The sequence below is a fragment of the Thunnus maccoyii genome, chromosome 4, assembly GCF_910596095.1.
Source record: "Thunnus maccoyii chromosome 4, fThuMac1.1, whole genome shotgun sequence".
Taxonomy (NCBI): Eukaryota; Metazoa; Chordata; class Actinopteri; order Scombriformes; family Scombridae; genus Thunnus; species Thunnus maccoyii.
Window position 1 is genome coordinate 22,652,278 of NC_056536.1, and position 22,972 is coordinate 22,675,249.

General features: G+C 39.9%; 2 protein-coding genes across 5 annotated transcripts in view; one reads left to right on the forward strand and one right to left on the reverse strand.

The window, feature by feature from the left end:
• Positions 1-22,972, reverse strand: part of zmp:0000000926 (ataxin-1-like) — an 89,546-nt gene that overhangs the window by 24,875 nt on the left and 41,699 nt on the right. The window lies entirely within an intron of this gene.
• Positions 10,864-22,612, forward strand: LOC121895125 (dysbindin-like). The gene is made up of 4 exons (XM_042407974.1): positions 10,864-11,229; positions 20,555-20,704; positions 21,061-21,210; positions 22,309-22,612. Exons 1-4 carry the CDS (start codon positions 11,187-11,189, stop codon positions 22,596-22,598), a joined length of 633 nt encoding a protein of 210 aa, XP_042263908.1. The 5' UTR covers positions 10,864-11,186; the 3' UTR covers positions 22,599-22,612.

A 22,972-nucleotide genomic window follows, 5' to 3' on the forward strand; every position in this document is an offset into this window, starting at 1 on the left:
TAAATTGAATCAATCCCGTTGATTAGCATCATTTAAGACCAAGAAACAAGAATCGTTTGTGACCAAGCAGCAGGCATGTGCTAAAGAGACAAGCGTGTTGTTTTAATACATGATTGAAGCATGTGAGGTGGTGAAACAGTTGGATTGTTGTATGGAAATGAACCCTGTGACTTATGGTGAGTGCATAATTCCCAATATAGCATTCTCACACTCTGTAAGCATCTTCACACACGCACACATGGGTGCACATCCTAGATACTGTAAGTTGCACACGTTCACACACTTTCAAACACACATGCAAACCCACTCGCACAAACTGTTCTCTGCCGCATTGAGATGTGCTCTTCTGAGGTGCATGCCATGTGATGCAGATGCCGCTTACCTCCTCTACACAGCTCAATGGACTTTCAAGCTGTGTCCAACACGCACACTCACTCACTCACTCACACTCAACTCACACTTAACCAGGATTATTAATAGCGCGTTTCAGTTCCACAAAGCACCACGGAAGTGCAAGCGAAGCAATTCAGAACTCAGGGGCCAAAGATGACGTTACTGTCTTTTGGGGGTAAAGTTACGTCAACCAGAGTCTCAAAACAGTGCATCACACTTCCTGAAAGGGCAGAGCTGACATGAGTGACATCCCCCAACCCCCTCCTCCTGTATCTTCCTCCCTTACCATCCCCAGGCACAGACTCACGCACACATTTCTTCATTCATGAAAAAAAAAGAAGGAGATTTGCTGACACAGACGTGCACACAAACAGATAAAAGAGCCACATTGTTACCAGTCTGCTGTTGGACAAAGTTGTAACTGACAGAAGGGGCTCAGTGTGGGCAGCAGAGGGCTGATGACACAGCAGCTGTTCCACTTTCTGCAGCCTGATCAAATGAGCGTGTTTGTATTTGGAAGGACGACCATGGTGATGGCAATGATGGCATTGAGAAGATGGGGATGCGGGAGAAGAACACACAAGTGAGGAGAAGGTCGAGGTTGGAAATGAGGATGGTATCGACTCCATCTCAGGTGCAAGGCTCAAGTGTGTGAAAAGCACCGACATTCTTTTCTATCATTTTTAATTCTCATTCCACTCCTTTACTCTGTCAGCTCCTCTTTTCTGTCTGTCTCTTTCACTGGCCACGCATCTTAAGACTAAAAGAGACAACCCTAACATAGAGAGACCCTGAGTGTCTGTCTGAATCCTATAGAGTTAGAGACTGTCTGAGTCTGAATAAGTCTTGATCTGCAGAGGTAGATATACAGAGGCACCGTTATAAAGAGAGACGGAGGAAGAGTTGCGAGAGAAAAGACTTATAAACACAAGAGAGCGTGAGTGCATGAGAATGAGAGATGTACTGTAGGGAGCTGGAGGGAGATGGAGAGAGAAAGCAGGAGAGAGAGACGGAGGGAGAATAGATGAGCATGAGAGTGTGTGAGAGAGATAAATAGAGACAGAGAGAGCAGGAGGAGGGGGAGAGTGTAAACAGCAGAAGGTTCACTGGGTTCAGTGTGCAGTAGAGGAGCTGAAAGATGGGCGTCAGAACTCGAAGCCCAGGGGGTTGGATAGTGGTGCGTGACTCACATACTCATGCATACATTCACGCATACACACAGGCACATGCACGCAGACAAACGCTCTGCGATAAGAAACATCCAAATGCTATTTTATTTCCAAACATGAACCATTACACACACAAACCCCAGGGAGAAAATCTGAGACATAAATAATACAGTCATGTAAAAAGTGTGGCATATTGACACCTTTTTTTCATCTTTTTATTACAGTGCTGCCCCCAAAAAAACATTTCACAAGTTCTCATTATGGTAGCATTCAACATTTCCAGACTCAATGACTGTTTTGATACCTATGTATAACATAAATACGTCTCTACAATGTACTACAATGTGGTTTTGGTTTTGTTGACTCACAAAATATACAATATCACTCACACATAATTAACGTTTTCACATACAAGAAGCACAAAATAAAGTTGTCCTTTGTATTTACAGTTCACACATAACATTTTACTGTGTGGTTTGCTTTTTCTATATGGCAATGACTAATATCCAAAAGAAAATACTAAGTTCACTGTTGTATATCAGTGGCAAAGCACAGCATGACGAGTCAAACCGATACTGTCAGTCACCCAGTTCAAGCAGCCTGTTCTCTCCACATGAGTCACTAGATCTCATTTAGACATTTAGACAGTGCACACACTTGCAAAACTGACATGACAAACCATCATGTTAACCCAAAACCGGTCTTTTCAAGTGTATACTTTCACAGCTTGTCCGCAGAGTAGCATAACAGAATCAAAGAACAGTGGCTCCTTCAAATTTCAGATTTTTAGATTACAACATACACAGCAACAGAAAGACAAAACGCAACTGAGAAATACCAGATTATACTGAGACAGAATATTTTAATGACATAACAGGTAGATATGTACTGTAACTGTCAGATCCTCTGCTGTCAAGGACAAACAAAGAGTACTGAATGCAGTAGTTGTATTTATAAAGCATTGCTGCATTCAAAGAAGCTGTCACTCACTGTTTTGCATTCTTTACAAAGTCTGGCTAGACAAAGCTCTGATTCACACAAAAGGTTGTGCATCTCTTAGCTGAAGCAAGCACAATCCTAACAACTTTCTAGTCTCACAATAGCTAATTAACACCTTGACAGAGCTGTGTGCTCCTCTATCTGCGAACAAAGGCATTGCTATTGTCGCCTCTCCGTCCTGCCACATTTAGCAAACACCACCTAGATACTGTCTAACAGGGAGGCTCAGAGGCACAATTTGGAACACTGTCAGGCAGGTGTGCACGTTCGTGCATGTGGCACTTGGATGTCTGTTGCCATGGTGACCCCCAGAATATCCCCACGCAGCACAATGTGATATTTTTAATAAAGTTTGAGGGCTTTGACTTTACTGTCTGGTGCGGCTGTGAAGATGTGAAGTGAAGATGTGAACTTCTTTTTTTGTGTGTGTCTGTCGCTAAGGCTTAGTTGTGTGTTGTTCACTCGAGAAACTCCAGTAGCTTATGTCAGCAGGCTTACTGTGTATTGCTCAACCAAAGTGTAATGTGAAGGCAAAGGGAATACTATGCACTGTTTTATATTTTAATCTTGTATCCTGTTCTAAAGTTTTTTTTGTATGTATCTCTTTGCACAATGGGGGGAGGGTGGGGGTGGGGGGGTGGGGGGGATGGGAAACATTTCATAGCCATTTTCCTCATAATGAGTATGTGACAAATAAAACTTGAAACTAACTATAGTGACCATGAAAAGTGCGTGTACTATGTGAATACATGTGTCTGTGACTCTATCTTTGTGTGTGTGCATGCATGTGTACATGCGCAAATGTGTATATTTACCACAGTATGACTCACAAGCCACATCAGAGACTATGCTGCAGAAAATTGAGACAACACAGTTTCAAAGAGGAAGCCAGCACTGATAGAGCTGAGAGAGCAACAGGCACAACATACACACATGCAAACACACACACTCTCACACACACACATTAACACTGTGAAACAGTCACTGGAAATCCCCTTTTGTTCACCTGAATGAATTAAACCTGGGAGTATCTGAAACCTGAAATACAAATTTGAAATGCAATGATGATTTTGTTTCATTTCCCAAATACACATTTAATCAAAAGCAACTGGATCCCAGACACACATGCTAACAACAAAATTGAAAAATATGATTTTCCTCAGCTAGACATCAAGTATGAATGATCCTTCATTATGAAATTTCATGTATGGAAGCCACAAAGTATTTTCTGTGTTGTAAAAAAGTGGTGGCATTTTTGAGTTAACCATTGTGCTTGTACAGTATATTTAACTGCACACAGCAAGTACTTTCCAAGTGTAAGCTAAAATGTAATACACAGTCTTCACCAGCAGATGACAATATTGACTCACCAACGAGATTAAGATCAGGACCCTTTGAGTGTTACTGTAGTGTACTCTAAAGAGGATGAGGTGTCGGCATATGCAGTGACAGGAAAAATCTTCTCTCATACCTTTGACAAATGTCAACAGTAATATGAGTTCCTGTCAAACCCCAATGTTTGACTATACAAAAATAAAGCTGACTTGTGGTGGTTGCAGATCAACCCTGAGCACAGATATCATATCTGATGCTAATCAGAAGTCTAAAAAGATTGTCTGTGAAATTGTGCAGCTGGAAGAATGTATCAAGTATCCTAGACTTCATGGACCACTGCAGCATCAGGATGTAAGCAGAACAGGCCATGGATCATATATTATTATATTTCTCTTTCTCCTTACGTAGTCTGCAATGAGTTTTCCATGACATTAGTGGTTAGGCTAGAGCAGCCTCTTCCAGCTGAAGTGTGATGTAATTGGCTGTTAGAAGCCTCTTATTAGGGAAGGGGGAGTCAAGACCTGCAAGAGTCCATGATGCTAAGTGCCTATTAACCCCCGTGTGTGACAGTTAATGTGTGCCTTTACACCACCGTGTGTCTTTGTTGGGGTGTACATGTGTTTTTTATTGTGTGTTTGTATGTGTGTCTGCTGTGTGCATGTATAATTACATGCTAGTACATGCATATTTATGCTATTGTTCACGGTTGTATTAAGAAACCTCTTTAACAAAGGCTATAAAAAGACATAATCTGATTTGATTTACAAACAGCAAATAATTTATGTAATTCTCTTTACTTTTCTAAGTTGTATACAAATATGAATCATGCATGGTAATATCAGGGAGCGAAGGACCGTCTACTGCTATTAATACATAGTTAATGGCTTACTTTCTAATATGCCATTAAGCCAAAATCCTATCCAGTCATTAATGAAGGGCAATGGATTTCTCACCTTTAATTAACCATCAAGTCTGCAGATGTAAATGTTAATAAGTGCGGATGCTCTGCTCTTCTTTTAAAGAAGGCAAGTGGTCAAACTGTCCATTAGACAGGTCCTCCTGATGACACTAAAAAGACAAGGCAATGCTGGAGGAGAAATTACACCAGCCAAATGGATTTTCCACAACCTGAGAACTGAAAAGGTTATTAATAGCTCAACTTTAAATCAATGAAGAATTCATAATGGTTTTGTTAACAATTAAAGGACAACAATTTTACACATTGATCAGTTAGCTTTCTTTGGGGAGTCAGCCTGTGAAAAGACTTATATAACGTGTTCTGTGGCTCTGGAGGAGCTTTTTCAAGTCTGAGAAAATAACCCCTGATTAGCTGAGACAGGCTTATCTCAGCTTGAGCTTGGAGAATGCAATTTTGCCTTTATTTGATAGTTGACAGGGTAGAGAAAAACAGGAAATATGGTGTGAGAGAGAGGGATATGAAACGCAAAAAAGGTCCCTGGTCAGAATCAAGCAGTTGAAAAGAAAGCCTGCGTTACAAACTGGGTTTTTTCAGACAGGTTTGGTGTAACGTAAAGACACTATTGAGTTGAATTATTGGAAGTGTAGAATCCAGTGTTTTTAGCCACGTTGTTGGCGTGGCTCTAAGGATGGTAATGTCAGTCTGTTGGTCCACCACTTTGGTACAGAATGAAATGTCTCAACAACTATAGGATGGAATGCCATGGAATTTGGCACAGGAAATCCTGTAACCATAAGGATGTACCCTACTGACTTTTCCTTTAGCGCCACCGTGAGGTTGACTTTTTCAGTTTTGAGTGAAATATCTTCACAACTTTTGGATAGATTGCTGTTAGATTTGCTACAGACATTCAAGGACTTTAGTGATCCTCTGACTTTTCCTCTAGTGCCATTGTCAGGCTAAATTTTTAATTTGCTTAATACTTTGATTTATATCCAAATACCGGCAAAACGAATGAAATTTCCATCAGCTGCAGTTTGTGTTTAGAGCTAACTAGAAAAAAAAGTTAGCATGCTAACAGGATAAACTACAATGGTGAACATGTTAGCATGCTGATATTAGCATTTAGCTCAAAGCACTGCTGTGCTTAAGTACAGCCTCTCAGAGCTGCTAGCATAGATGACAGCAGCGTATCCGGGTACTTTGCCCTTGCGGCATGCTCCCCAACCTCTTTTGGTTGAAAACAGTCCCTCTAATTTGACTGGCAGAAAATACAAAGTCCGAGGTCTTTGCCAATTTAATAGCATAAAATAAGAAGACTGTTTGCTTTTTAGCTATTAGGAGCCCAAATCCTATGGCCAGTCAGGCAAACAATTATGTTATGTCATTGCCGACCAAAGATTGCCATCATCATATAGAAAAAATAAAAAGGGTTGATGAGTGGCATCACTAACTGCTAAGCTAGTGTTAACTAACTAGTGTTACTAGTGCTAAGAAACTAGCACTAGTAATTAGTACTAGCAAGCTAGCAGTTACAGGCTAACATTAAATTGGGATTTCCTTGGCTTTTCAGTATGTTCTATGTACTGCTCTTTCAATGCAGCATCAACATTCACTACTTTGACTTTTTTTATTTTTTTTATTTTAGAATTTTCAAATATGTAAAACAGTACAACGTATTCCCACTAAAAACTTAATAAATCAATAGTATAATACACAGATGACAGAAAAGAAGGAAGTGAAGGGGGAAAAAACATGATTCCAATACCATGACGTACTTGTCACTGAGATACCTCAACCATTGTACCTGGATGTTAGTATTGGCCTATGCTGGAACCAGTTCAAAGATTACATCGAGTCCGCAATTGACAGAGGCAATGTTTCCATGTATTCAATAAAAGGCTGCCAGATCTTTAAAAATACATCATATCAGTTTTTCAGGACATACGTAGTTTTCTCTGAGGGCATACAATTAGTCATTTCTGACATTCTGCTTTAGAGAGGGGGGACTTCCAAGTTAATGCAATACTTTTTCTATAAACAGCAAGAGCTATATCAATGAATTTTCTGGAACTCTGACTTAGTTTCATGTTTGTTACGTAGGGAGATAATGTTCTGGGTCTAATGCTGACTAAAATTATGGATACATAATTTTAGTCAGCATGTCACATACGTCACACCAAAATGTTGTGACTTTGGCACATTGCCATTTGCAGTGTAACATTGTGCCCTCAGTAATGCCACATCTGAAACACATATTTGAGATTGTAGGTTTGTACTGGTGCAATCTCTTAGGGGTGAGGTAAAGCTAATGAAGAAAATTGTAGTTGACAAGCTTAAATCTGGCATTTAAAGTGGCGAACATGCTGTTCTGACATAGATCAGACTCGAGGTCCGCATCTATAGTAATGTCTAAGTCAGATTCCCACCTCTCTCGACCGATGTATGTTTTGTTTTAGACAGCAATCCATCACTGTTGAATATACCCTGCTAATGAATTGCCTTGAGATTTTGTTACTGTGAAGCACCTCTTCCACCCTTGTCAGGTCAGGTAGTAGCAGCTGCTCACCCCAACTTTTTTCAGGGAGGCTTTCAGTTGCAAATAACAAACAAAGTGTTTGGTGGATAAATCATATTTCTCTTTTAGCTGTTCAAAGGACATGAAGATGCCATCACTATAACAGTGTGCCAGGTATCTTATCCCTCTATCATACCAGAGCTTAAAAATTTTGTTATCAGAAATCACTGGTATGAGTTTGTTTTTCCATAAAGGTGTTTAAGTTGACAAATCATTCCTCACTCCAAGAGTTTTATGGACCTCATACCATGATCTAACCAAGTGGACAATGAATGGGTTTTTGGATTTGCTAATAATACTTTTTGGATTCCACTTATAAAGTCACTTCCCACTTCTTCATCAAGGTTCTGTAATTCAATTTGTGTCCAAGAGGGGCAGAGTCACGTTCAAACAAAGATGACCAAAATCTCATTTGTGCTGCCTGTTGTGGAGAATATTTATTGAACACTTGGCCAAGCAGAGAACAGAAACAGTAAACATCAAGGCGTTCTGCACTTAGATGTTGTTTCTTCCCGTTCTGACTTCTGAAGGTCTGACTTTTGGTCTTTAACCCCAACAAATCATCCCATGATATGAAAAATTAGTCTTATTGGCTCATTTAGTTTCTAAACAAGGAACTGCATTTTGCCTGTGTTAGTTCAGGTCATGTTGCATGGAGCTTCAGGTCACTGTCAGCACATTCTGGTTTGAATGTCTGATTATGCCTATGAATCTACACATTCACCTATCTGTATTCTCTAGGGAGTTTCGGGCCATCTCCCCGACTTTGGTTACCGGGACAACACCGGTTCACTCTTTATCAGAGCGGTTCCTGCTTTCCCCAAACATCCAGACAGTTACTCTGAGTCTCAAGGAGAGGAGAGAATGCCTCCTTCTGCTTAAGAATTGTAGTGTTACCTCAAGGCCCATGCATGACCTAGTGTAACCCAATTTGTATCCCCTAAAGTTAGGATTTTTCCATAACACTGCCCCATAGTAAAATTTGAAATTAGGGAGTCAGAGGCCACCCATCTTGTAGTCCCATGATAATATCTCCAAACTCACCCTGGGTACTTTACGATTCCAGGTGAATTCACTTACAATTTTGTTAAGAGTTTTAAAGATACTATTGGAATGGTGGATAGGGAGAGATTGAAACAAGTGCATTATCCTTGGCAAAATGTTCATCTTTATACAGCTGACTTTGGTAAATAAGGTCAGGGATAGGTCTGTCCACCTGTTTAGGTCAATCTCTATTTTTTGAATGAGCACAGGGTAGTTGAGTTTAAAAAGGTTCTTCAAGATGCTATCCACCTGGATACCCAGATATGTAAACCCTTTTGGAGCCCACTTAAAGGAGTCTGGCTGGCACAGGTCTCTGCGATCAATTTTAGACAGAGGGAGTACTTCACTTTTCTCATAGTTCACCTTATAGCCAGATATTATGCTATAATTGTCCAGAAGAGCTTGTAATTTAATAACAGATCGTGCTGGGTCCGTAAGAAATAAAATTACATCGTCAGCAAATAGACTGATTTTGTGAGTTAATTGACCCACTTGGAAGCCTTTTATGTCTGGGTCTATGTCTTGTCTCACAGCTTGTGCCAGCAGCTCTAATGCCAGGACAAAAAGCCTGGCAGAGAGCAGACAACCCTGTCTGCTGCTTCTTTGCAGTGTGATAGGAGCTAACCTTATACCATTTCTGACTATCTTGGCTTGTGGTATAGGGTTTTCACCCAATGAATGAAAGATGGGCTGAACCCAAATTTGCCCAGGACCTTGAGCAAATATGGCCATTCTAGGCGATCAAAGGCCTTTTCAGCATCTAATGACAGCACAATACTAGATTCGTTTCTGGTATTTGCTTAGAGGATAATGTAGAGAAGTCTAAAGAGGTTGTTGGCCAAGAGTATAAAACCTGTCTGGTCTATATTGATACATTTGGGGAGGAACCTGTTAAATCTGTTGGTTAAGGCTTTGGAAATTATCTTAAAGTCTGTATTAGAGAGGACTCATAGGCCTATAATAGGAGCATTTTTTGGGGTTTTTGTTTTTCCTGTGAATAACCATTATTAAGGCTATAGAAAAAGAATAAGGTAGTGTTTGTGTTTCGGTTGCCATATTTAAGACATCCATGAAGAGAGGGACAAACAGATCTTTAAACTCCTTATAAAATTTGGGAAGGAAACCATCTTCACCTGGAGATTTATTAGATTGTAATGAGAATATTGCTTTTTCAGTTTCTTTTTTTTTTTTGATTAAAAGGACAGTTTATCTCCTCCTGGTCCTCTGTGTTAATCTTGGTGGTTCAATAGTTGATAAGATTGTATCTATCATGGAGAGATCACCTGGGGATTACGATGTATCTAAAGAAGAGAAGTAGTGTTTAAAACCACTACTTTGACTTTTAACATTATAACTGTTGACTTTTACATCATTAAATAAACCTGTGATGAAGTGTTTGCCACAGGAGTACATGTTTTGTCTGGCCGGGTCCCACATTTGAGTATTTCATAATCTCTGCAAATGGCCTGAAGCCACAGATCTCTTCTTTTACTGCACTTCACTCTTTGGGGAGGTACATGAAACTGTAAACTGTTGCATGTTGCCACTAGTTTTTCCAATTTGGCACCAGCACTTTTACAGCACTTGTTTTCACCCAAAAGGGGGTGTGGTCATTTGGGGCAGTGACATATGCCTGCTCTCATGTATGGCTGTAGACTCCTAGTATTGTTTAAGCTTGATCCATACTGGGTACTAAATAGATATCTATCCCTCTGCTACATCAATTGTGACCATTCTTTCTTTGACCTATCTATCTCAAGTCCCCCAACTTAATACAAATTTAATGCTATTTAATACTTTCAATACTTTTAATAAGGCTGTTAGTTAAAACCTATGAACCTTTTAGAATTATGCCTTATCAGAAAGTGGCACTGTTAAAATTAAAGCAATATATAAATAATGAAACAAACATAGATTAATAATAAACATAACATTAGGCTACATGACAGGGCAAGACATAATGTAACACAACACAATACAATGCATAGCATTACATGAGTTTCATAACATTTAGTCAGGTTATATAGTCAGTCATGTAACCTGCAGATTTTTTTTCCTGACTTGCTGAGAGACTGTGATGATTTTATATATATGCAGTACCTCTGATCCTATCACAGTTCCACTTCTAAAGCTTTCATCTTACAACAAAGCAAATAAATAAAAAAATATATAAAGCAAAGCAGTAATGGTTGAGAAGGGAGGGGTTAATCCTGGTATATTCCTAAATATTATGTAAAAACCTTATATTCCTCCTGATCCTACTGACCCCCTTGTCGTTACCAGTTGGTACAGGCCACAACGCTGTAGCCCACTATCAGTCACCCCCGTCCCTAAGCTGCACAGCTCCCTACAACCCTACTGAGCCTGTCTGACAGAGCAAGCGAGCGAGCGCGTGTGTCTGTGTGTGAGAGAGAGAGAGACACACACACACAGAGGCAGCCGAGATGAGAGTGTGAAGCAGTGAGAGGGAAACCTAGAAAGAACAGCAAAGGCGATCAGAAAGGGAGGAGGGAGTCAGCGAACACAGCAAAAAGGCTGAGCAGAGTAGAAAAAAAGAGGAGAGGAGAGGGTAATGTGAATGTACTATCTTTGATAGTCCTGGTGCCAAAGTCAAAAGATGCAATGACTAGATGACCAGCCACTACACACACCAGCATCCTGTCCTGGAGCCTTGACAGGAGGGGACAAGACAAATTAATACGCACTAAAAGGCAAACACTCTCTTCAAACAGCCCTACATCACTGGATCATGTCGACTACTGGGTCAACCAACCACAACAAACATCTGGCATGTAAGTAACTGACAGTGTATGAGTTAAGAGAAATGTAGCTGCAGACAAAGTGGTAGTAAACAGACTTGCAATATTGTACAATATTAATACTGTAACTTTACTGTTCTGTATGCAGAATTACTCTGCATAGTTGCATAGTTTAACACAAATTTCAGTTCAGTTCAGGGCAGTGATTTACCACATTCATTTCCACAGTATGGTCTCTTCAGATTTTAATGGAATATCTATGCATTACCCGACTGAGGGAAGTTTTATTATAAAATTGTGCAGAGGATATTAACTCCTTACTACTGGTTCAGAGTCCTTCACGAGACATGTTTAATCCAGCTACAGTTACCTCTTTGAAAAGATAACAGATCAATACTGGGTGTAGGCCTACTTTATGTTACATACAGTGCTGCCTGGCTGTTACATAATTTTCTCCAAGCTACACTGCTGAAAAATGCCCCCCCCCACCCCACCCCCAAGGATTCATCAAATTAGTACTCACTGAAATACAATAAATTACACATATTCAGTTGACCCTTATCCTCCTTGATTCAACCGTTAAACCAATTCTCATTAGCAACAACTGTAAAAATCTTATTGTAACAACAGCCATACTAGCCAGGCTAATAACAGCCATAGGCCATCTCTTTTTAACTAAATTAGCCTGACAGCCTTGATAGTGGTTCGGCACTGTTGATGCAGATAAGGTTTAATCCCAGTGAAGGTATAACAACTACTTCTTAGAGTCTGACTAAGCTAAAAGAAGAATGTCTTCACACAGAGAAACACGAAAGACATGCTAACTGCTACCTGCTTGCTTCCTAATTGACCTCACAAGAGCAGTTTTTTTGTGTTGAAGTGTCAGGAGAACAATCTGCTATTTGCCTACTTGCCTCTTTAATGAACATGTATTTGTGTACGGGTGCCTATGAATGTTTGTTAATGTGTACAGACTAGAAGCAGAGCACTACATATGAACTCTGTGGAGACTATTGAAAGCCCTTTCGACTGATCATAGGGAGCAGTGGGCAACGCTGGAGGTCATCTTTGCATTTAGCCCTGAGTAAAGTGCCTTAATGGCCTCAGGAATGGGAATGGCCAGGGAATACAAAATCTGATCAGACACTTACAGAGCGCGTGGTCAGACAAGGTTCAAGATAGAATCCCAGCACTGGGATGAAAGGGGCTTGAAGATGGGAATTAACTAATGCAATGGATGTAGACTTCAACACAGAGGGGGTGGAGGAGATAATAGAGTGATTGATCATGCATACATTTAAATAATATGTTCATAGAGAGTATTCGTTGGATCTGTTCTTCAGGTAGCACTTCCTGCAGTATGACGTGGTATGATGATGCTGGTGGTGGGTGTTGTTGAAAGAGGTAGAACACTGCTATCAAAACTGACTAGACTGGATTTACTCTCTACAACATGGTTTTGTGCTTATGGATACGAATGTGTGGGCGGTGAGGGGAGTGGGGAAGCATGGCGGGGGAGGTGGCTGTTGTGGTGCAGTGATCTCACTCATAAATGATTTATGCTTGATGGACTGCTGTGGCTGCGAGGCCAGCAGAGGAGCGCGATTGGCTCTGTAAATAATAGCAGTAATACCTAAAGATGATGTGGCTGTACATTGCTGAGAGCTGGGTGACACCATCATCGGCCCCCAGGGGGAAGTAGGAGCTGCAGGAGAGGAGGGGGGGGGTGGAGTTTGAGATAGATGAGCTGTCAAATGTGACTGGCCATGCAGTGCAACTGCCTTACTAGCTCTTTCTCACACACATAAACACCCAGTTTCTGGTTCATGAAAACAGAAAGATGATCATGGGATTTCTTTCCACTTGCCACAAGGGGATTGAATGCTACACCATGTGACTCTCTGGTTCAATAGGAACATTTGTTCTCTGCTTCTAGTGCAGTTCTCAGGACTCTTGATGTATGACTGCACCGATAAAATGACAAAGAGTGGCTGGTAACACATGTATTCAGAGTTTAATGTTTTCATCATCAAAAGATGCTGATAAGGTAGCCAGAGAACACATCGTATGCTGGGAGCAAAATAACATGACAGACCAACATGTAATCTGTCATACTTGAAAGAACCAGCAATGAGTGTTGATTAACAGGAGCAGAGGAGTGGAAGAGGCAAAAGGGTTAGACCCTAGAATCACAAGTATGGAATAATCATGTGCTTCAGCTCAACTGTCACCTCTGGCCAATTGGACCACCCACCCCCACTTCGTCTAAAACACACACACACACACACACACACACACACACACACACACACACATCAATGCAGGAGTGAAAATGTCTGAGGGAGAAATACTTAGGAGAGAAAATGTGAACTGCAAAGACGATAAAGAAACACATGCAAAGAAAGGTTTATCATTAAATGCTACATACAGTTATTTCAATCCTGTGTGTGACACACAACAAATACACAAAAATTGAATGGCGTGACTGCACCCTTGTATTCGTCAGTGTGAAGCTTAGCTGAGGCAAGCAGACTCAGTAAAGCCTTTGCCTCATATCACTGACACTACAGTCACTTTATACCAGGAATAATGCACAGCAGGCTCAGGTTGCATAACACCACATTCTCCTTTCTTTGACAAACAAATACTTTCTTTCTTCCTTCCTTCCCTTCAAACTCAGCCAACACGGACATCCTACATGCATGTAAATACAACCAAGGCAGTAAGCTGAGTAGTCATGCACTATGATGCAGTAGGAATCCAGTGTTGTAGAGAGTGCAGTTGAAGGATTGTACGAGCATTATGTAACAATAAGCCCTAGGTAATTATGGTTCAGTGTGGGCTGAGGTGGAGTGGGGGGTTTCCGAGTAGGGGGCATAGGTCCTGTCACAGAAGATGGGTCTTAAAGCTTAACTTGGTTAGTGGCCTATAGCATTTGTATTTCTGCTTCCACCCAGAGTGAAATCCTTACTCTTATGTTTTTCAAAATAGTGGCACAAGATGAAAAAAGGAGCCTCTATAGTCAGTTCAATATAAATGTGTTCCATTACAGAGGCTACCATCTCCTTTAAAGTTTGTACCTCAAAAGTGTCAAAGTAGTTCAACAAGGCTGTCCTTTCCAAAGGCTCCTCTGATAGCAGCTGAGTACCGAGCCCTAATTTGGAAACCCAAATTTGCCACTTATATTTAGCAAATTCTTGGAGGGAAACTTGGATATTTCTGACTTTAGGAGTCGATGAGGATTATTTAAGTTTTGGTCTCTCTGAGGCTAAAGATATGGCTACATTAGCCTTCTGTACAATGAAATTGGCAATTCGCCAAGCCCAGCCCCCGAACATCGTCCAATCATAGCTTAGCAACCGTAACTAGGCAAAGCAGGCCTGTCAAGCTGTCAAAGGATTTCTTTAAATGTTGAAACAGTGTACATGGGACCGTATTGGACACTCGGTATCTCAAGAGTTTGGAGGATGGCATCTTTCATATACCCTTTACAAAACCAAAAACACAACAGCAAAAGTGAGAAGAATGGGTTACACTTAAGCGGCAACTACCACAGCTTGAGGCTGAAGCCAGTGCAGTAGTACTTTTTAAATACCTGGCTCTATTGACTCCCATTCAAAATATGTCCACTTCTCTCTAGAAATACCATATATTTCTTATTTTTTTGAGTCATTATGGTCTCAATTGCTAAATCCAGGCTCTTTAATAACTGTGCTGGTGGTCATTTAGGAAATTATTGCTCCATTAATAAGATTTGAAGACTTGTAGTAATGATTGAAAGTCTGCTGGCACTCTCCCTGGCTCCGGGACTCACACTGTCTCACACTTTCACACTCTTGTTTAAAGAATAAAAAGTGAATTTGTGGTTAAGGTTACACTAACAACACCCTCACAGGATTCAGTCAATATTTTGGTAAGCTTAATGTTACTTGATCATGATACCTGTCCTGTTAGCACAATTTACTTAAAGTAGCTAATGTTATCACAAGTGTGCACTGGTTGATGTTCCTGGTAAGACAGAGTTTGCTTAGGTCCAAAGAAGCTGGGCATGTTTCCAGAGAGTGAAAGGCAACACCCCACACTCCTTATTTGGAAGGTCCTGGCTTCAAATGGAAAATATGGCACTGACCATTAGCTGCAACTCTGGGCTTCAAAACAAACCCCAATGCAAGCCAGTGGGTGACATCACACCTTGCTATGTCCATCTTTATATATAGTCTATGTTTATACTGTGTTTATCTGCTCTAATGTAAGCTGCAAATGTTAACAGCTTGCTACCCTCAGTAATAACCTAACCTTGTTTCCAAAGGCAAGGGGCAAGTCATTAACAATACTATATCAGGGGGTTACAGGTTACGTCAGAAACCTACACTCAACCCCCCCCAGAATAATCTAATGTCAGTAGTCAAACATGGATATAAAAATATTTAGCAGAGCTATCATGAGCTGGAACCACTGAGAGCAAAGCTGGACTTTGTAGTCTGGCAGTGTAATATTGAACAAAGCATGCTGAGGGCACACTGTTAGACAAATGATTTCTCGATTTTCAAACACAGTGCATCGCTGTTTCTATTGGCCAAACGCACATAACTTCTGTGGTGAAATATTAGTTTTACTTGGGAAGGAGGTGCAGGTTAGATCCATAAGCATTCAATACTGTTATGCAGTGGTAAGGTTAACAACACCGCTGTCCCAGGGTAATCATCAGCAGAGCGAGTTTGAGATCTAAGACACTGCCAGATCCTCTTTTTGCAACAGCAGTCAATTATTAATTCTGTCTTTCTTTGAAAATAATATTGTTTTTACTGTCCATCAGTGGCTGTTTCAAAGCCATGATGTGTTTTAGTGCAATATCAGCATCGACATTCATTACATCTGTCAAATCAGTGTTGAACCAGCAGATTTGAAGCCTAGTACCTCACGAATTACAGTATATTTTCTTCTTCCTCTTTTATAAGCTATGTCTCTTAATATCCTGAGGCCAACACTTCCCTGACAAAGCAAGTGTTGGCCATCAAAGCTGTTCTCTGTTACTTGACCCACCTTCAGTAAATCCTTTCCATGTGACCTGTATTTCACAGTCCGGATAGGGGTAAAGCAGCAGCTTGGTAAGAAGTGAATGGGTTGCCTTATTTAACACAGGGACTGTTTCATGTGACTTTGTGCTTACTGACCCATGCACGAACATGTCTTGAACATCAAAGTCGCCCGTTTACTGGCAGTTCACTTGCTTTTATTCGTTATGCAACAGTTGCTCATTTTCTCACAATGTTTTTTCCCCTTTGGACTGCCTCCGATGATTAAAAAGGGGAAAAATACTTTACTTAATGAGCCAAACAGCCGCATAAGGATTGTTGATGTTTAATAACGCCTGTCAAAAGCAAGGGATTCCCCCCGTGGAGGCTATGAACACCATCTGGGTCTCACATTGAGCATGGTAATAATGTAGCCTCAGCCAATTTGCATGGACGCCTCCTACACATCTTCCACAGCAGGATGGTAGACAACCATCTTTTTTTTATCATCTTTATTACACAAGGACTATGCACAAAAAACATTAATCTCAAAAAGAGAAGAGATGATTTATGCCAGATTTAGTTATTAGATAATTTCCAGGTACACACAAAACTATCACCAGACACTAAAAACATTCATTTACATGCAACACCATTACTTAGTCTCTATAACACTAACAATTACAAATCTACAAGCACACATCAACATATAAATACCAGCACATTAATCCAGTACAACTATAAAATTAAAATTCATTAAAAATCTGAATTATGGTCAAATTAATGTCGACATGACTGATTGCTCAATATCCATTTTTTTTGCACCATAGGAAAAAGAAAGACTGTGCATCTGGATGAGTCAATCTTTTACATATATGTTTTTCTCCCAGGCAGGGGTAAACAGAGACATGCAGCTGAACCACTGCGTGGGTTGGTCATGTCCACTGGCTATCTCAACTTGAGTAGTGAAATTTGATTTTTAAAGGAAGGGACTCTGTGAGAGAGGAAGAGCTCAACGGAGGGAGAGACCCGAAAAAGCCAGTAGGCATAGCTGAAGTTTACGTAAGCTGTGTAGTTTCATCATCATCAGAAGCCTCGTCACTGCTCTAACAAGCCTAACTGATTTATTTATCTAAAGCTTCCCACTGCTGCTGAATAATTATTGCTGAATATTCATTGACACTGGCAGGTGGCATCCAGGTGGCAGAGGTTTGGGCAGGTTGGCATGTTGAGGCAATTGGTGTCCTTTAGATATAATTACCTTGATTGACAATGCCAGAATAATGCAAGGCAATGGACAGAAGTGCCTTGGTCACACAGTTCTTTTTGCTGTCTACTGTTTTACTGGACTGATGGGACATGGCTGAGGCAGTGGACGTATGCAGTGGTATGTCTACATTTATTGAGGTGTGGGATAATGGTGGCAAGGGTGGATTTTCCACAGCATTTTGACTATTTCAGATGTCTATATATTTTAAAGTCATGCAGTTGGGTAACAATTTAATAGAAAAGCCATTATAGAGTAAGGTGTTGGGCCATCACAAGTCTTTGTTTGGTGTTTTGATGATGTTTGTGAGCGCTGTCTAACATTTCAGTTTAAAATCTCTATAAGTCTTCAAATGTGTTCAAATCTGGTGACATAACAGACCATAACAAATGATTCATTAACATTTATATTCATTAAATATTTCAATGACCCTCCGTGTCCTGTATAGAAGCATTTGAATTTGCCATGTTTCTTCACTCCTTTATTCTGCTTTTTCCTTTTCATTTTTACACCTGTCTGTGGTATAAAATGAAAATTACAGCCTGTAGAAGGAAAGCCTGCACTCAACAACCTTGCAAATAAGCAACATATGCAGCTGTCCTTTGCCACCTACAACAAATCACCATAAAACATTCAATATATTCAGGGCATTGCTTTGCATTGCATGTATTTACCTTAGTAAATGAGCACCACAGGCTTTGATTAAAGATGGACCAATATTTTTTTTTCAGCTAAATTAATTTACCTGCTGGAACTGGAACTGCTTAAATTTTTAAGTTTCCAGACTTCTATAACCTGCTCTTCATCTCAGCTTGAGGCTAGCAGATCAAGACTACATCAGCCATTACTAGCATAACACAACTGCATCTGTACAGTGGAGTGAATTGAATGCATTGTGGGTAATATAGGCATATTCTTCTTTCTTGACAAGGGAGAAGAATACAACAATTCTGATCCTTTTTTAAAAACTGTCCATTGAGAGTCCGACTGCTTCTAGTACTAATACCACATACAGCGTGTGTAGAACATGATGTGTGCATGGATCCAAGTTGCACAACTGCTTGTGGGAATTACTAGGATATGACAATTTGGATATACCTCATCCAGTCCAGCTTTAATAGATTAGATTTTATCATAACAGCAAGAACAAGTAACGAGCAAAATCTTTTTGAACCAAGCTGATTTGTCACTTGTCTCCATTGGACCGTAATGTGAAGTGGGGTTGCAATTAAGTTAGAATTTTAAATTATATTCCATACAACAACATCACCAGTGTAGTTTGGAGTTTGGAGATCTGATATCACTAACACCAGTATCCAGTTAGTTAGACATATTAGTGATTTATTACTTTAATGTTGTGTAACTACTTTACATTTTAAATTTGTGTCTGGCCTCTAGATCATATTTAATCTGGATCACTGTAAGCTTTACAGCATTGACTTACTTGTTGAAACATCAGCCAGAGAAGTTTCCTGACTTTACAGACAACTTGAATAACAGAATAAAGGGCTGTTGTTAGCACATGGCAGTGGACACACACCCCACCAGAGCTGTGGAAGAGTGACTGACAGATTGACTGGCTGAATCTCCAGAGACTGAGCTGTCTGATGAGGGAGGCTGGCTGACACAGATGTGCTGCCATGTTTGTTTTCAAACAGGAGAAAAGCAGCACTGGAATCATGTAAACATGTTAGTCATGGAAGCTTAGTACATGTTACACACAGGGTGACAAAATGAGCATAAACTGAATTATACACACACACAGACACACACATACACACACACACACACGCAAAAGCACATATAGTTCGCATGCTCACTCTTACAGATTCATATACACACGCACACACATACATAACAGCACTACTGACATGAGTCAAAGTGTCAGCTCATGGAGGCCAGTGGGAGAAGGCACAGTGTGTTGAGGAGAATGTAGCGCGGTTACACAACCACAGCTGGTCAGCTTGGCAGAGGTTGATGCCAGGGGTAGACCTAAGGACAGAGGCCTTCTTGTTTTTCATACCATGTTTGTATTTTCACGCATTCCTCTTCTGGACCCTTTCTGCCCATACATATGATTCTGCAAACATTGAGACAGACAACCTAAAGATATTCAGTCTACTGTCACAGAGGACTAAAGAAGCCAGAGAATATTCATATTGTAGAAGCTGGAACAAGAAAATGGGCATTTTTACTAAAAAAAAAAAAAAAAAAAAAGGAATCAAAATAGCTGGCAATTAATTTTCTGTTGATAGACTAATTGATTAATTGACTAATCATTGCAGCTGTAAATTGGGAGCAGCACCAACTCAAACCAAAATATTCAGGAAACAAAGAAGAAACTTGGATCTCTCTCTCTCACACACACATGTATCTAATGTGAACAACTTTTTGTTTGTTGGCATTCAGATTTTCAAGCAGCATGGGTGTTTGACTGTAACCACTAGAGGTCAGGCTAATACCGTGATGACATTTTCTTTGCCTTGAGAAAAGTCACAGAAAGGGCCGACTGAAAGGAAATGGCAAGAGAAGAGAAAAGACAGGAGAAGGGTATTGAATGCACTGACTTGTGTTTTAGGAACGTGAGAAATTGTGACCATTGTAATGACAACTGATGAGTTTACAGTATTAGTCTATTAGTCTACAGTATTAGGTTCCTTTAATAGGTTGGCAAACAATGTTAGGCTACTGCAAACATTGCCATCTCAATTAACCTCAATTAACTTAATCTCATTGTAAGTCTTCAAATCATATGTTCTTTTTTTTCAAGCATGTGTGGTTTATTGATAGTAGACTGTAGAGAGAGGACATGAAATGAGGACAGAGACAAAAATGGGGAGTGACATGAAACAAAGGTCCACAAAATGACAGTCCCTCAACGTAAAGCAGAATAAGGCAGTTCATTCTTTTTCCATCTGCAATTAGCCATTTTTTGTGCACTGGAAAAAGAGACTACACCACCAATTAAACACATATTTTTTTTTCAACAAATATGACACAATACCTCAATAAGACAATTTAGATTAATGAGTATTTTTTATGTTTTTGTGTGTGTGTGACTTGTTTTGTTGGTCAGCGGAGACAGACAACTCTCAGAGGGTGTTGGACAATGATTCTGCCCAGCAGCTGAAGCTGAGGGAGAGACAGCGCTTTTTTGAAGAGGTCTACCAGCATGATGTGGACAACTACCTGCCCTCTGCTCACCTGCAGATTGACTGCAGGAAACGTGAGCGACTGTCTACTTTTACACGCCATGTCGAGCTGGAGGCATAAATAATTAACAACTATTATAAATTGAAGTAAATGAAAAGTGGGAATGAAATGTTTTGAAAGTTGCTTGCTGTTGGGCAACTGTTTCATATCTGGTTTGATCTGAAAGAACAATATAATACAGAATACATTATACCCTTAACTGTCACTATTTATTAACATAATTAACACATCAAAACATTAAAAAACTATTCAGTTGAGAATAACTCAAAAGCTGGTATTATATTCTATTCACACATTAAGACTCAAATGATTTGTATGGCTTGTGATATAAACAGTGTGTATTAATGGGATTTCTGCCTGTATATGCAGCCCCTATGGGTAGTATATCATCTATGGAGGTGAATGTGGACGTGCTGGAGCAGATGGACCTGATGGACATCTCTGACCAGGAGGCCCTCGATGTGTTCCTCAACTCTGGCTCAGGAGCAGATGAGGGAGCGCTGGCATCCCCACTACCAGGTGCACTGATCTACTTTTTCACTGTCAACATTTTGAGTTGCAGAAAAAAAGCACAGCTTCAGTTACTAAACTTTATGATAGATGAATTTGTTTTACCTCCTAAAGCCATTCTTGTAACCAATTTTCACATGAAGATTTTAGAAAAGGAGGCATAAAATAGAGGTTCCAGAAGCCCAGAATGTCAAGATTTGACATATTTGACATGACTGATATTCTTTATGTAGATTGTATCTTGTTTTTTTTTTCTTTTTTCAAATCATTAGGTAAACTTTTTTTCTTTTTTACATACGATGAAACCTTAGAAAAGAGATGGCATGTCTACTGGAATGGAACCATTATTTTGTTATTATTTACACCTGTGTTTTTCCTGGTTTGACAACTTTGTGTCTGCCGTGAAAAGGGTCCATTGTATCAGTGGTTACAATTAATATAGAATTCATATATACAGGGACACAAACATTTTTGGCTGCATTCATGAATAAAAGTTAGTAATTCTCTTTATTCAAAATTGATAAATTTTATGGTAAAGCTTTGGTAAAAAGGTACTGTAAGATTTTTTTGACATTTTGGGTGAAATTGATCAAACTCACATCCTAAAATTAGTGTTTAAATACTGAAACTACTCTACTTTAGTTGCACTACATAGTGGGGGAAAAAAGATTCAGGAGAGTCATATGAAAAGTTTTGTCATTTGCAATTGTAATTTTGGCTTTTCAACATCAAATATTTTAGGTTTACCACTGTTGCAGGTTGCACAGTCACAGAAAATCCCCAAATTGCTTTGATGTGACAAATACGGGATTTCCCACAGGTCGAGAATTTATTTGTGGTTTGTCAAAACTTACAATCCACACTTGAGAGTTTTTTTTACGAGGGCAGTCAATTTTCTAATATCTTTTCAGCAGACTTTTAAATTAATCTGCGCTTTTAATTGCATTACAGGAAATCAAGAAAAATTGCATTGCAAGAAATCTCTTTTCAGTGTTGACAACTCTATTCATGTTGGCCAACCATATCAGTTAAATAAAAAGGAAACATTGAGTAATGCAGGCGACAGGTAACAGGTACAGGATATGTTCTAACAGCTTCTGTTCACAGAGGATGAGGATGAAGACGAGGATGAAGAAGATGAAGACGCAGAGGTTGTCTACAGGGAACATGCGCCTTTGAAACGGCAAAATGAAGTTCACCGTGGTTCAAAGTCTCGCATGTCCTCTACATCATCTGGTTCTAGTGATTCCAGAGGAATCGACACACCTGTGATCCAGTCGGATGATGAAGAAGTCCATGCTGACACTCTGCTGCTGACCTCTGTTCCCCAAACCAGGGATGAAGAAACAGAAGAGGAGGAAGAAGAGGATAGATGCCTTGCAACTAAATCTTCATAAAGACTGAATTTTACTCTCTGTAGAGATACAGACAGAGGGTTAAAAGAGTCTCTACATTTCTCTACAACCCTCTACATTTGCATTCCTTTCTTTTGAGGAAAAACCCTAGCATGGTTGACCTGGCTGTGATTCGTGTCTTTTGAATATCTTACAGAGTACTATGGGGTTTTCTGTACAACTTAAAAGCTAATCTATTTTTCCTAGTCACATGGTAAAAAAAAAGTTTGTTGCAATGGTGTCTAAAGTTCCTTCTCTGTATATGCAAATTATCTCGTAATCCCACGCTCATGCTCTAACATGTTCTGGTTGAGATGAAGTCAGTTATTTTCTTTTGACTTATTACCAAAGGAAAACCTCCCTCCTGCCTATTTTGT